This window comes from Mesoplodon bidens, assembly GCF_964165515.1.
Source record: "Mesoplodon bidens genome assembly, chromosome: 3".
Taxonomy (NCBI): domain Eukaryota; kingdom Metazoa; phylum Chordata; class Mammalia; order Artiodactyla; family Ziphiidae; genus Mesoplodon; species Mesoplodon bidens.
The window spans coordinates 113,877,270-113,892,654 of record NC_138178.1 but is presented as its reverse complement, the minus strand read 5'-3'; the positions used below and the strand labels follow the sequence as shown (position 1 = coordinate 113,892,654).

The 15,385-nt window shown below is 42.7% G+C and overlaps 1 protein-coding gene across 12 annotated transcripts in view; it reads right to left on the bottom strand.

Moving 5' to 3' along the window:
- Nucleotides 1-15,385, bottom strand: part of NPAS3 (neuronal PAS domain protein 3) — a gene marked incomplete at its 5' end in the record, with an annotated part of 867,843 nt that overhangs the window by 18,653 nt on the left and 833,805 nt on the right. For all 12 annotated transcript variants that reach the window (XM_081229930.1, XM_081229934.1, XM_081229935.1 and 9 more), the window contains 2 exons: nt 4,526-4,632; nt 9,200-9,393. In XM_081229930.1, coding sequence (XP_081086056.1) covers nt 4,526-4,632; nt 9,200-9,393 — 301 coding nt within the window. The remainder of the gene's footprint in view (nt 1-4,525; nt 4,633-9,199; nt 9,394-15,385) is intronic.

The window sequence follows — 15,385 nt, the reverse complement described above, 5'->3', positions numbered from 1 at the left end:
AAAATGAGCAGGGAAGGAATTACAATGGAGGGCCTGAAGACTGGAAGGGGATATACTAATTAGTCCTGCATTAAGCAGTCGGCTTGCATTTGGTGATGAGACGCCTTCAGGAGGGAAGTGTAGGGGTTATTGATGCAAAACAGCGTGGAATGCATTACGCCAGGTAGCAGTGCATTCATTTTGTTAGGATGTATAGAATTTTGTAATTAAGAAATAAACAGGCTACTGTATTCTTTTTTAACAGCTCCCCAATATATTGGGTAGGCTGTGCTTTTTAACTCTAATGATCTCATAGACAAGCTGAAAAGTCCTCCTCTCTTTCTGAAATAAATCTTCCAGAGTGGATCCAGTTCTAGGAAGGGAAAACTGCCACCACGTCTATGCTTGCTGGCTCTTTCTTTCTGAAGCTCCACTGCTCCAGAGCCTGAGCCTTGACCCTTGCCGCTGGGACACAATGTAATAAAGAGAAAGGAAGTTTTCCCTCAGGCCACTCTTTCCAGGTTTTAGAGAGTCGTTGCTGATGTGACCTGGGAAGACCCTAAAGATATCTCAAGGCAAATTCAGCATCTTCCATAGACAGGGGCGAAAGCAAAATGCAAAGCGTGTTCCTCCACATGGTTAGCATGTGTGGTTTGCTCTTCTATTTTCTGGGCTATAGGCAGAGGCAAAGCAGTACATGGTGAGGCATTCTCATAATTCAGGAGTGACACAGATGCTCTAGGTAATGGGAGTGTGTGACTCCAGGGAGATGTGACTGGTCATCTTGAGGTCAATACATCCTGAGCAATGGAGAACTGGAGGGTGATAAGAAAAGGTGCTCAAATAATTGCTAATATGGGTGATTTAAAATTCAAACCTTGAAATGTTGATTTGCTCAATTTGGCCTGAAGAATCAATGAAATTGGGTTCAGTGACTCCAGTGAGGTGGCTTAGAGAGAAAAAAAAAATCACACAGGTCTTTGGTCACAGTATGATAAAAGAGGACCTAAACTCCCTTGAGATCCCAGTGTAATTTCACTAACCCACTGTGTTGGTATAGATAATGATTCCTAGTGATTCTTTGTGTTGAAACCCAGTGAACTCTCAGGCGTCTCATGTTAACCTAGTGGGTGAGTAACTGGTCCAAAGTTTTTGGTTCAATTTATCAGAGTTGTCAAATCCTGGTATAGCTGAGATTCCCTTTTACTTTTCTTATTCTAGAGACAAGTTCATCTATGGATTTACAGATGCCTATGCTAGGAAAATAGATCTAAGTGATAAAGATAGCATTTTGAGTTATCAGAGGCTGTCGAGTCTTTTTTTTTCTTTAAGTTTTATCCATAAACTGGAGCATAAGACACATCTCAAAATATCAGAAATATGATCAGATGACTACAACCTGCCTTTAATGGACAGAACCAGGAATTGTGCCAATAGCTCTAGGAAGAAAAGCTAAATAGTTAATGTGGTTTATTTTTTAACCATCCCTTTGTTTTAGAATTCTATCTTATACTTGAGCTGATTCCATGTCACCATGACCTTCTCCTGCCAAGAAGGCACAGTTGAGGCATCCTTCAGTAATAGCCTAGGGCTTTGGACAAGCAAGATGCTGTGCTGGCTTTTTGCCTTTTTTTTTTCAATGTTTACACAACCAAGACTTATTACATGCTCTGTCATTTTGTTACTGGGCTGGCTTTGGTCTGAGAATTAGGTAAACATCAGACATTCCATCACATAATTTTAGACTCAATCTTACTTTATAATGATGTTAATGTTTACTATACAAAGCAAGATGCATTTGTATATTTTAGCATTTTATTTCAGTCACAGAATGCAAAACCTGACATTGGCATCAGTTTGATTTGTGTGTGTGTGTGTGTGTGTGTGTGTGTGTGTGTGTGTGTGTATGATTGAAGATATTAAGCACTACAAGAATGCTGAAATTTCAATCTGATTAGGATCAAAATTCTTCAGGATCAAAACACTCCTTTTCCTCCCCCTACAGTTTTACTAATTGTGTGCTACTTGACATTGTGGAGTTATTCCACAGCGTGATAGCTAAATATGTGAAGTATATTTTACTGTGCTGAATTATCAGCTCATTCTATTTGTTTTTCATGTGTTTAAGGTTATTAAAAGAACTTAAAATTAGAAGTCATGTGTATGAGTTGAAAGACTGAACTCAATCACTGTTAGCGGATGAAATCATAAAGCAATAGCTAGCATGTCAATATCAAGTAGTGAAAACAAAATCACAGAATTTGAAAGCATACCTTCTCTGTTCATTAGTTGGCAGGATACCAGAAAAATTAGGATACTAGCACAATAGTGAATGGTGGACGGAGTTGTTTATTTTCAGCACTCTCAAATTATTCCAGGTACTGAAAACGAGATAAAAGTAGATCGGAAAGAATGGCATCAAATGTATTTGTTGGAGACCTTGCTTTATGGGAAGAAATGAACTGCCCTGGCTCACTGTTCCTGAGGAATTGTATTTCTTCAAGCTGTAAATCAAATCCCAGAGAGATAGCATGACGTTTTCCAAATAATAACAGAGGGTGACAAAGTTCCTTTTTGTCAGCATCAGGTTTCTGAATTTAGACCTCGATTAAGATTCCAGAATGAAAAAGCACCCCCCGCCCCCCACACACATGGTCTATGACTGTGTCTTACAAACAATATATTCATTTTCAAAGTCTGGATCTCTGGCATATCCGCATCCCAAAATATATTCATAGCTTCCTCCAAAGATCCTGATTTTTCTCCATTTTCTCTAAATTCCCAGCTACAAAGAACCTGATGTGTCTTTTCAGGAAACAGCATCATTTCTTCCCCCAATTAATTGAAGAGCCATCTGCTTCTGTGATACCCGACATCCATTCGTTCTTAGCAATAAGTGTGTTCCCTAAATCGCTGGGGGGCCATACCAAGGCATGCACTCTGGGTTGGGAGTAGAATCTGCCAGAGCAGCCTCACAGGCAGGCTTTTTTCCAGAGACACAGTGTATACAGAATTTGCCACTGACCTTGCTCCCTTGTCAGTGTTGCTAATGCAGCGTTCAAAACACAGTACAAGGGACTTCCCTGGTGGCGCAGTGGTTAAGAATCCACCTGCCAATGCAGGGGACACGGGTTCGATCCCTGATCTGGGAAGATCCCGCATGCCACGGAGCAACTAAGCCCGTGCGCCACAACCACTGGGCCCGCCCGCCACAGCTACTGAAGCCCGCGTGCCTAGACCCCGTGCTCTGCAACAAGAGAAGCCACTGCTTGCCGCAACTAGAGAAAGCCCGCAAGCAGCAATGAAGACCCAACACGCCATAAATAAACAAACAAACAAATAAAAAACACAGTACAAGATGCTCACAGTTTGAGACTTCGGCTAGCTTAGTGTCTCTCCATTACGCTTCTGAAGATCTGAGTTTGACATGATTAAAGAACTGCAAAGGGCGGGAAAGATCTGAAACAGCTCTCCTCAACCGTGGCCAGAGAGGGAAGAAGAAATGAATACAGAGGCCACCTGGCTGGTTTTTACTACATAAAAGCTTCTGCTTCAAGCTGTACCATCTCCTTTGTGTCCCCTTGCATGTATTTAAAAGTGGAGTTCAGAACCGGCTTTAGAACCTTCTAGGACTGTAGAAGGCAGGGCCCTCATTTTCTAGGAAGAGTCTACTGAATGGTCGTGAAAAGAATCTCTTGTTGGAAAAGGGCAGCCCTTTCCTAAGAGGTCCACCAGCCCAGTGCCTCTTGCCTGAAGGGATTGTCAGATCCCTTGCACACATAGTGGAAACAGCCCTGCTGAGTTTGATGAGGGAAGAGTGCATGAGGACGCTGGTGTGTGAGTTACTGCTTGGACCCAGTCGGAACACTGCTGGTCCTGCTTTGCTTAGATGCCACAAAAGGTGCCTTGGAGGTGAGCCTGCTGGCCAGGAGCTGGGAACCAGACCCAAAGAGCTGAGATGAGTTTCTCCCTTCCAAGAGTCAGGAGATGGAGGTACCTGCCCCTCTAAATAGCCCTCTTTCCGGAAATACAGTGAAAAGTCAGCACCTTTGAGAGCTGCCGTATCCACATGAGGCACTCTGCCCCTGTCATCCAGGCTCCCCCCTCATCCCAGTTTTGCTGCTAGTCAAGTAGGAATTTTTATGCGGCTCTGGCCTAGCTGAACTTGTCTTCTCCCATGTCTGTTTTGAAACTGAGACCACAAATTTCACAGTGGAATTTGCTCTCTAGAAAATGAAAGGGTCAAGAAGGCACTTAAGACAAAGATTCCCCCATCACTTCGTGGGAGAGAGAGCACAAGAGACCACAAGATCCCGGGTGAGCGCCTACAGATCCAGCAATTTCTCTGGGCCCGGAGGTCCAGCTTTCAATCTAATCCCAACAGAAGTTGGAGCGATTTATGTCTCACTTTTTCTCACTGTGCGCTGACAGTCATCTCAAATGTACAGGAGATGTGAAGGGAGAAATTGGCATGGAAACCAAAAGAGCATCTGAGACAGTTGACTCCGGCTGGGATCAGCTGTCCCCGTGCATAGGAGGTACTTACAGTCCAGGTGACTGTGCCTGATGCCCTCGACGTCTTCAGCATGGATGAAATGGTAGCATCTTTTCCCTACAATGTCTACAGGAGTCAGATCCATATAATCACTAATCCTACAAAGAGAAGAACACAGGCTGGAAATCAGAAGGGAGGGGAAATATAGAAACTGTTAAATGACTTAGAAACAAATACACTGACCATTTTCATTATACCAGGGTACCTGTGAGAACTTGGCACTGAGGGAAAACCCTTTTTAGATAAAATTATTTTCTTTAACATATAAACAGTCTTTTTCTAAAGTAGGAACTGTGCTAGATCAAGCAATTGTGTTGAAATAATTAGATAGGTTTTTCTTTTCTTTTTTTAGTATCAGAATACACATTTAGACAACATAATTCTATGAAATTATTGAGAATCAGTAACAATGCGAGATCCTCATTAGAGGCCAAGATAATTCAAGGTTACATAATAAAATAAAAACATGTTATGTTTATACCAAATGATTAGAGACACCTTTCATTTAAACAGATTGGTCTTCTATTGGGTATTTCCATGAAAAAGGGCTTCGACTGCTTCTTGGCACAAAGTCCAAATTGGCATTTCAAGGGATATAATTTAAATGCTGAGACATACAGATGCCTGGGGGTATTATCTTTTTTTTTGTCTGAGTCATTTGGGAGCTCAGCTTTCACTCCGGCCCCTTTTAACTGGGACTTTGTGGTGGATTCCACACGGAAACTTTTAAACCATTCTGGCAGCTCTGCCAGCCTTGTGCTCGACCATACGTGTGTGTAAGCTTCTGTCACTGATTGTCCAGACGGCAATGTCCTCAGGCAGGAGCACAGGAAAAGAACAAAAACTGGAAAAAACGTTGGGGGAATCTGCCTGGTTTACACAAACACGCCAAAATGCTGCTTCTCTTCCTCCCTGTCCAAGTTCAGATTCATTTTGGTCCATCCCGAAGAGAATTTATCTTTTGTTTAATTGATTCTCTTTACTGCCCCTGTTCTTTTCATGGTTTCTGACTCATCAAATATGAAGTGAATCTTTAGCTACGGCACCTTTAAGAAACCCATGAGATTGCTGCTGGGGAGTGAACTCTGACCCCTAAAGGCAAGGAAATAAGAAACCAAACCAAACCAAAATAATATGGAAAGTAATGAAAATACACTACCCAGTGAGTGAATTTCTCAACATCTAGCAATTTAAATCATATTTGGGGCCCAACTAGAATTACTGGAGTGTTTTCTCAGGATTCCATGGTTTTCTGGTATAAAACAGATTAGTTGGTGTTTCCCTAAAACCATTAACTGCTTTCCAAGTACAGTTTATACCCCCTTTCTGCAAACGAGGGAATAAGGATGCCATTAAAGGCCTTCATTGGTGTTTCTGGAATTTGCCCGCTCCTCTGAAAGCATCAGATGTGGGCTTTGCCCAAGGCTGTCCTAGAGACCTGCAGAGTCAAGGAGCAGACTCTATTTTCTAGTTAGCAGATCCCTAATTAAACTATAAACCCTGGGAAAAAGGCACTCCATTCCTTTAGGGAAGACAGTTCTTTATTTTTTATTTGAATGAAATCCCTCAAAACAGTGGAAGCACTTTTGTACTCTCAGAGCCTGTTACCGTGGTGAGTGTGACCAGCTCAGTGTTCAAAGACCTCTTAATATATGTGTAGAATGCTCTAGACCAGTCCGATGACCTGTATCAGGATCAGAAGCCTGATGGCATCTTGTACGCCGAGCCTCAGTTTCCTTATCTGTAAAACAACTTCAGAGGCTGGTGAGGGGATTGCTGAATGAAGTGACATGAATGTAGCAGCACAGTGCTTGGCACACAGGTATGCTGTTCCCTCAGATTCAATATGCAATTGCCTTTAACGGGGATCCTTTTAAATAACTACTATCATCTTCAGTGGAGGAATAATGCTGTATGGTACTGGCTAATAAGGGGTTGTGGAAAAAACATTTTTTAATGGGAAGAAAAAAGCATAAAGTGGGTCACGGAAAGTGATCTCAATTACTAGAGTGGCACCATAAGGCACTCAAGTCCATGGAGTGCATCAAAAGAATTAATCAACCTGTGATAACAGGAATGAGAATTAGATGATGGCTTGGGGACAGGACAATCACTGGGAGTTACGTAAATAAGATGAGGCTTCGTCTTTTTTTGCGGGGATTGGTGGTTGTGAATCTAAATCAAGGGAGCCGACGTATGTTTCCAAAGACGCAAAGCCATACTCCATCCCCTGGCTGTCTACCTGCCTCCCTGGGTGTCCAGGATTCTAACTTTTTTTTTTTTTTTTTTTTTTTTTCTTTTTGTGGTATGCGGGCCTCTCACTGTTGTGGCCTCTCCCGTTGCGGAGCACAGGCTCCGGACGCGCAGGCCCAGCGGCCATGGCTCACGGGCCCAGCCGCTCCGCGGCATATGGGATCCTCCCAGACCGGGGCACGAACCCGTATCCCCTGCATCGGCAGGCGGACTCTCAACCACTGCGCCACCAGGGAGGCCCAATTCTAACTTTTAAATCAGAGAAGAGACCGCTTTGTGGGCTGTGGTTGTGTTCTTTCTTGGCTGCATGTGTATGAAAGCTCCACCTCAGCGGTTATTCCGATTCGTTACCATTTAGCCTGACTTCTGAAGAAAAATTAGAGACAAGGAATGCAGGGGGATCCCACAGGAGGCATGTTTTTTGAATATGGCAGATTGGGGTTCAAATCTTGGCCTCAGTCAAGGCACTTGACCTTTCTCTCTAAGCTGAAACTGCGTGGGGCCAATGGACACAGGGGCAACACTGACCTCACAAAACCGTCCTCAAGCTTCAGTGACATAGTGCATCTAATGCACTTCGCATATGGCTGAGGGTGTAGCAAGTGTTCAATAAATGTTATCTCTCTTTATTATTCCTGGCCAACTCTAGCTACTCATTCTGGCAAACTCATCTTTCCTGATTCTCTGTGGCCATGGCAGAATACCTTAGACACAGCCAAGTATACAGTCATGATGAGAAAATTTTAATAAATACCCCCAAAACTTGGAAAATAGATTGAGTTACTCATTAAATAATAGTGACAGGTTCATGATATTTCCTACCCCCCCGAACACTAAAAGGCTCAGGGCGGTACTCTTTTCCCATGGTGAATTCTCTTCTCTGAATCAAAGCCTGACCGGAAAGGGGAGGCATTTCTAACTTGATCTCAACATCTTTAGCGCTTCCTAATGGACTGAATGTAGGCGCTGTCTGTCTTCCTCTTGGCTGGGCCCTGAGAGGTCAATTTCCTAAGCCACTTGACCATTCCTCTCTTTTGTCCCACCGCCCTGGCCCCGCCCCGAAGGCAATCACAGGACTCAGCAAACATGTGCTGCCTTCATGCCTGACGATAATCTGAGCCACAAAAGTGTCCCCACAAATTAATTCGGTAATTCTCCCCATGGCACCAGGTGGACGGCGTCGCTAAGCTTCCTTCCCACAGCCGATGCGTGTTCACCTCCCCTCCCCCCCTCGCCCCCCACCCCGTGCTTCTCTCTTCTTCAAATCAGTCTGATGATGGGCTGGTGACTTCTGGGTGAAAGGTCTGAAGGGGCACTGTCCCATTTCCTTGTCCCTTGCTTTGTGCTTAATGGAAAAGTGGAACTTTTTAACCTGAGGCTAAAAAGTCCTTTTAGAAGAGCTCAGTCTGCCAAGTCATTCATATGATGAGTCATCTTTCTTTAATTTATCACAGTGAAATCCTCAGGATTACAAAGCGTCATTGAATAGTTTTACAAATTTCTTTTTTGTCTTTTTTCCTCTGGGGGCCTCAAGTTCTCATTTGTTCTCTACATGTTTTGTGGACTGAATGTTTGTGTACCCCCTAAATTCGTAGAGTGAAATCCTTACCCTCCATGTGATGGTATTTGGAGGTGGGGCCTTTGGGAGGTAATTAGGTTTAGATGAGGTCAGAAGGATGCAGCCCCCATGATGGGATTAGTGTCCTTATAGGAAGAGGAAGAGCAGAGCTTGCTCTCCCCTATATGAGGACACAGCAAGAAGGCAGCCCTCTGCAAGCCAGGAAGAGCGTGCCCCCTCAGGAACCTCAGCAGCCTGCACCTTGACCTTGGACTTGCCAGCCTCCGGAACTGTGAGAAATAAATGTCTGTTGTTTGAGCTACTGGTCTATGGTAATTTGACTAGCTCAGCAGCCTGAGCTGACTAGGACAAGGTGCTCAATGCCTCGGTGAACACTGCCTGTCATGAGGCTGGGTCCTTGAGGAAGTGGGTCTGGCTGAGGCATCAGGAGATACCTCTTACTGCATCGTTTTGCCAAGCTGTCATGAGGCTGGGTCCTTGAGGAAGTGGGTCTGGCTGAGGCATCAGGAGATACCTCTTACTGCATCGTTTTGCCAACAGTGTCTCCGCCCACCTCTCTCCTTGGGTTCTCGGCCAAAATGGGTCTTAGTTATAGCATATGGATGCCTGGGAATCCTAATTCCATTCCATTGTTGTCCCTAATGTAAATCAGGGCAGCAATGTAAATTTCAAATAAAAAGCATGGTTGGTGTCAGTCCAAGCAGCCATTAAAAATAAGATCAGGATTTATAATGAGCCTCATTGGGAGAGTAAAATCCTTCAGACTGCTGAAAACACCGGCCCTTACCAATGTGCAACATACAACAGGGCAAATGAAAACAAAAACGAAGTACCTATTTTCACAGTAAATGATATTGAGGTCCATATTTACTCGAGTGACGAACATATGGCAGTCAATTCTGACTTCATTGATCGTAGGGGGAGGCAAGGCATGAGCCACAACCACGAGACCCATGATTTGGCTGGGGACGGTCCTCCCGTGGGACAGCGACACCCTTAGTCGTAGCCGGCCTGTTATGTGAATCACCTGTAATAGAACATTAAGTACAGGACATAGTCAAATTTACATCTGGGCTGTAACAGTACTTCTTTTGAGAAATGCAAAATTGCATCTGGAATAACCAATGTTAGCTTGTATCTTGTGTAATCATAAGGGCTGTCAAAGTGCCCTCAATGTCCTCAAGGCAAGAGACAAAAGAGAAATAATATTATACTCTGAGCATTTCTCAAGGCAGCATTATTACTATGCTATTGCTATTTTTCAGGACTTTTTTTTTTCACATTTAGAGGAAGTTCATAACCAGATAAAAGGACAAGAAAGTTGAGCCCTGAGCTGCAAAAAGAAACGTTTGCATTATCAGCCCTTATTAATGGATGATGTCTGTCTCTCTCCAAATTTGTACTGAGTGGGATTCCATGGACATCTCCTTTTAGAAGTGTGGCTCAGAGCTTTCCTTCATTTGCAAAAAAGCCAGACTCCAATGATTACAAAACTCAGTGACAGTGAAATGAATGTGTCCTTCTGAGCATAGAGATCTCAGGTTAGGCAGTGCTAAGTTACCCGTACATGTAACGCCATGCTTTCTGGCAGCGCCGTCTGGGACTGAAGGTTAGAGGACCTTGTAGTATGATTTGTTCCCTAAGCTCACACACCACGGTAGGGTCAGGAAGCCTTGCACCATTTTGGTGGTGGCTCAGAAGTATTGCTCAGAAACGGGAGGGACAACGTGGGGCTGTGATTTTTGGTTTCTTAGCCAAAGTATACTATGGGTAGTCCAGGCCACCCTGAACCAAAGGAAATTGGTTCATCATCCTCACATATGTTAAATAATATTATTTTTATAAAGCCATCTTTGGAAAAAGTTCCTTTGTTTGTAAACTGAACATAGGAGAAGAGTCATAGTGTCAATTTCCTTAAACGATGTTTTGGGAAAATGAAATCATAAAAAGATGGAAAGGATAAGGATTTGGGTGGCAATGCTTCCGGATGATAGAAGGCAGGTGTGTATATGTGTGGGGGGTTGGAGACTGTGCGTGTGTGTGTGTGTGTGTGTGTGTGTGTGTGTGTGTGTGTGTGTACTCTAGCTGTGTTCCTGGGGCCCTATGACAGTGTGGCAGACCTTCCCAAATCCAGTTGTAGAGGTACTCGCTGCCATTCCCGGTACCTTGGAGCTCAGTTTCGTAGCTGGCTGACTTTCTGTGTTTGGTTTGCCTATCCAAATGCACCCCTGGGCGCCAAATCATTTTCTGAAATTCTTCTTTTCCTTCCTTGCCAGAAGGAACCAAAGTGGGAAGTGGGTCTCTGGCCTCCCAGGAGCAATAAGAACTAGCATCTGCTCTCCTTCCTAGGGGCTTGACTGGTAATTCCTTTTTCATTGTGTTTTTGTTTCCTTTAAGTTATTCAGTTTTCCAAAAGCAAGCCACACTGCTGTCAGTCAGGCAGCAGGATCAAAGCTTACGGAGCCGCCCTTTGGAGTCCTGGCTGTTCTAAATGATACCTCTTCCCTGTCCCCGTTCACATTTGAGCCCAGAGCTGTGGATCTGGAAACACCAATGAGGAGGATTATTTAGGTTATTTCAGGAGCAGTTTTTTGACCACCCGCATTGAAGTAGACTAAAATCATACTTAATGCACCTTTGCTTTAAGCTTTGGTCAGACGAGGTACTTTATGAATATTTGAAAATGTTCCTAGAGGCAGGGATGCTAAAACATCATCACAGACACACGTTTTTTGCACGACCTCATTAACTAATAAAGAAATAGCTAAAAGAAATGGGATTAGCTTCACAGGAGGTGTGTTAACAGTCTCTGGTCCTCCTCCCAGGTAGGCTTACATAGATGCTCATTTATCATTATCTGTCTTCTTTTATCAGGAACACTCAGCTTCTTGGAAAAACACAGAACTATAAATGCTCAGGAAAACTCACACCCAGAAATGATATGTTAAATAAATCCCCACTTGGTATTCTCTTCCAAAGCAATCTGAAGGCATCTGGGCTAGCAGACATTTCTGGGAAGGCAGACAGGCTGCTGGGGGAGCTGTGTGCATTCAGATCTACCCCGCCTCTGATCTCCTCCAGCTTTGCCTGTGGCCATCGAGGTGCTGAAGGGGGTCAAAAGTTGGGTTGAGTAGATTTGCCATTTCCTGATTTTGTTCTCCTGGACTCGACCTCTCTGCATCTCAATTTTCTTTTCTGTGCAATGGGGATAATGATGACTATTCTGCAATTATGTTATGAAAATCAAAGGAGGTAATGGTGGTGAACACTTTCCAAATTGTAAAGAAGTCTACAAATTTCATTATAATTCTGATCGCCTGTTAAACTGTCAACTGAATAATATGGGTAAGGACCGATTATTCGTTTAATCTTGACCAAAGGCCAAATAAATTATTATTACTTTAAAGGATCATGACATTTCATATTTGGGAGAAAAATTGGGAGGGTCTACTTTAGGTCATTCTCCTTTTCATTTTTTTGGGTGAGGAGAGAGGCTTTGGAATGTTCATTCCTTAACCAGAGTCATCGGGCTTGGAAATGGTAAAAAAAAAGAGCCTAGAATCTTGGTTTCTAGGTCGTGTTTGAGCATCATTTCAACTTTGTTATGCTTGTATACATTTTATGTGCATATTCATATTGAACAAAACATTAGAAGTTTATACCGGATGCCAATTTACTGCGTTAAATAAACTGTATATGAAACTTTGAAATTATTTCACTTATAGCCAGAAGCCCAGGTTATTTGAAAAGTCTTTGAGAAATTGTACAAACTAAGAAGGGAAAAACCAAAGAAAATTACCAATGCAATAACTTAACAGTTGTCAAGAAATGTCAAAGAACAATCAGAGGGTGTGTTTGTCTGTATGTATGTACATCTGGGGGTGAGGGAAGATGGTGCTGAAGAGAAGAAAAGGGATATCTGTTAGGTCCTGTACTTAACCTTGGGGTTTAAATTAAGGTATTTTCCCAAATCTATTTCATAATGCCAACAGTTTTTTTTTTTCCATTGTGAGAAGTTATGTTCAGATTTTAGAAACATGGCCGAGAGCAGGTATCCAAACACACAGATAGTTGATTTTTTCACTTTGTATTTGCTTTGAAGGCCTGAGGTGTTGAGGAGAGAGTATTATCAGAAGAGCTGGGCACTGGCACTAGCTCTGGTACTGTGTAGCCATGCAACTATGATGCTCAGAAAGTTGAAATGACTTGCTTACTTTCCAGGTCAGCATATTAGAGATTAAAAACCTAGTACAGAGAGAATAAGTACTCTGTCAAGGTGTCTTTTGTTTTCTTAATAGGGTCATTAAAGGGCCTTTTATTGGTTTTTTAGTTTCTGAAACATAGTGTGTGCAAGGGACCTTGATAGGTGCCAGGGAGAAAACAAAGGTGGATCAAATGTAAACCTGTCCTCAAAGGGTTTACAGACTACATAGTGGGAGGAAACATAAACAATTACTTGTAATATAGTAATATTGGGAAGGAACACAGAGTCTGATCAAGACAGTGGTTCTCCATCCTGGTTATGTGACAGAATCTCCTGTGAAGTTTTGTTTGTGTAAACATGGATTCCCAGGCTCTATCATCCAGAAATTCTAATTTGGTAGCACTGGGCTGGGGCCCAACATTTGTTTGTTTTTTAGAGCTTCAAAGGTGGTATCTACTAGGATAATGTCTGGCTAATGGATTTGGAGTTCTACTAGTGGTTCTCAACCTTGCTACATGCTGGAATCACCCAGGGAGTCTTTAAAAGTCCCCATGTCCAAGCTGCACCCAACACTAGTTAAATATGGACTTCCAGAATATAGGGCTGCTGAGACGATTAAGTGAAAACATATATAAGGGTATATGCCTAGGTATATGCCTAGGTATATGCCTGATACACAGTATATGCTCAACAAATACTCTTCATTAAGTAACAAGTGTGCACCATAAGAAAGGTATAGAATGAGATCCTTGGGAGGTCAGGGTAGGTAGAAAATACTTTTGACCAAATGGATCTGGAAGGCTACATGAAACTGGCATTAAAATAAATTGCCATAAGATGTAATCATAGAATGGTGAAAGGGGTTCCACATAGAGAAAAGGGCTGGAATATAAAAGAAAAGATAAACAAATCTAAAAGAGAACCTACTGGAGACACCCAGGGCTCCAGGAGCATTTCAACTGAAGTCAGCGATGGGGCAAATGGCAGGTACAAGCAGTAGAAATTGGTAATGAGACCTGGGGAGAAGCACCATGATGTTTAGCCTATGTCATAGGAAGATGATGATGATAGACTAAATGGTACATGGGAATACAGGAATCACTGACAAAGGGACAAAAAAGGTTTCCCTGTGGACATTTTGTATTTGAGCAGCCTGGGGAAATCCTGGGCAGTGTGTCCTGGGGATAGTTGGAAAAAGGGGTTGGATACTTAAGAGAAGATAGATGAAGATATGGTTTTGGAAGACTTGGTTGGTTGATTGGTTTGTGCTTCGTTTTGGTGTTTTGGCTGGAGGTGATAGTTAAAACCAAGCAATTCAATGCAATTACCAACAGAGAAAACACAGATGAGAGACGAACACAAAAGGCATCCCCCCCGACCCCAGTGCTTTGAGTATCTGAAGCCTAAAGCAACTTAGGTGCTTCTCTAAATTGAGTTTCTTTTAATCTATAATGATTAATTTTATTAAAAAGTGAACATTTCTGAAAACTCTAAGCCCCCTTTTTCTCCATCCACAATTCCATTCTGACATAAATGCCAAACTTGCCGCATGGTCACCAGGCCCCGTGGTAACATCCCAAAGAATGGAATGGCTTCCTTGTCGAGTTAAGCAGGTGAATGAGAAATGATTTTGAATACAAACATACAGGCCTAAATACTAATAGTATGTCAAGAACTGTGAAACTATAAAAATAGCCTAGTAACTTTAAAGTGAAAGGAATACTGTGGAGTAGAAATAACGTTGAATTGGGAAACAGAACAATTAATTTGAGTTCTGGTTCTGGTGATTTTGGCAAGTCATCTAGATTGACCAGGGCAACATCTCCTAAGATATAAAATGGAGGATAAGAATCAGGCGCTGATACCTAGGGTTCTCGCTGAGTTCTAGAGAATTCCATGACCCAATGCTCAATAGAGGGGCTTTCACTGTGCTGTAGGGCTACCCTACCTCCCACTCCCCTTACCCATGGCAGGGGAAGAAGTTTCAGAGGACAGCTGCAAGTTACTAAATGCAGAGCTTACTTTAAGAATTAATCAGTTGGGGTTTATGGGTCACAACTGAGTTGGAACAATGCTTTGGTTTTGGCCAATGTCAGGTGAAAACTGCCTCTGTGTTCTAAAGGTTTGTCTTAGCCTGGTCTTTAATCTACAGGCATTCTTCAAAAGAGATTTCTGAATGAAAAGATTCTTTGCCCCCGAGCTTAATTTTATATAAGAGCTCAATCCTCACATTTCCTTTCGTTGCTCTTGTTTTATCATAAAGAGCTGTGCAAAAATGCTAAAGCCTGTATTTTTCTAAACCCCTTACACGGTACTGGCCAGATACCAGCCACAGAGAAGCAGCATGCAAAGGATTTCTGAGTGGAAATCCCACCATCTTTGATGAAAATGTCCAAATTTGCATCATTTGACAGTCCCACACTGAAGAAATCATTGTTTGACTTTTATTTTTCTCCTCTGACACGACGAGCGGGTGTGTGCGGTGCAGAGACTACATGTCCACGGAGTTTAGGACGAGTGTGGGAGTGTTAACAAGCCATGTTTCTTGGACAAATATATATTTCTCTTCCTGCCATATGCTCCTTTCCATTGTCTGTTGGTGATAAACACTTAGATGTGCTCCACTAATAACTTCTCGTTATAAACAAGCCCATGAAAAAGACCTTGATAAAAGCTCCCCTCTGTCAATACCTAAGGAAAGAAAGTCTGTGATGGGAAAATACATCTGGAAGCTAGTCTCCATTCTTTTAGGAATAAATTTTACTACTAGTCCTATGAAACATTTTCTTTATCAAAAGAAAGTGTGGGGGCTTCC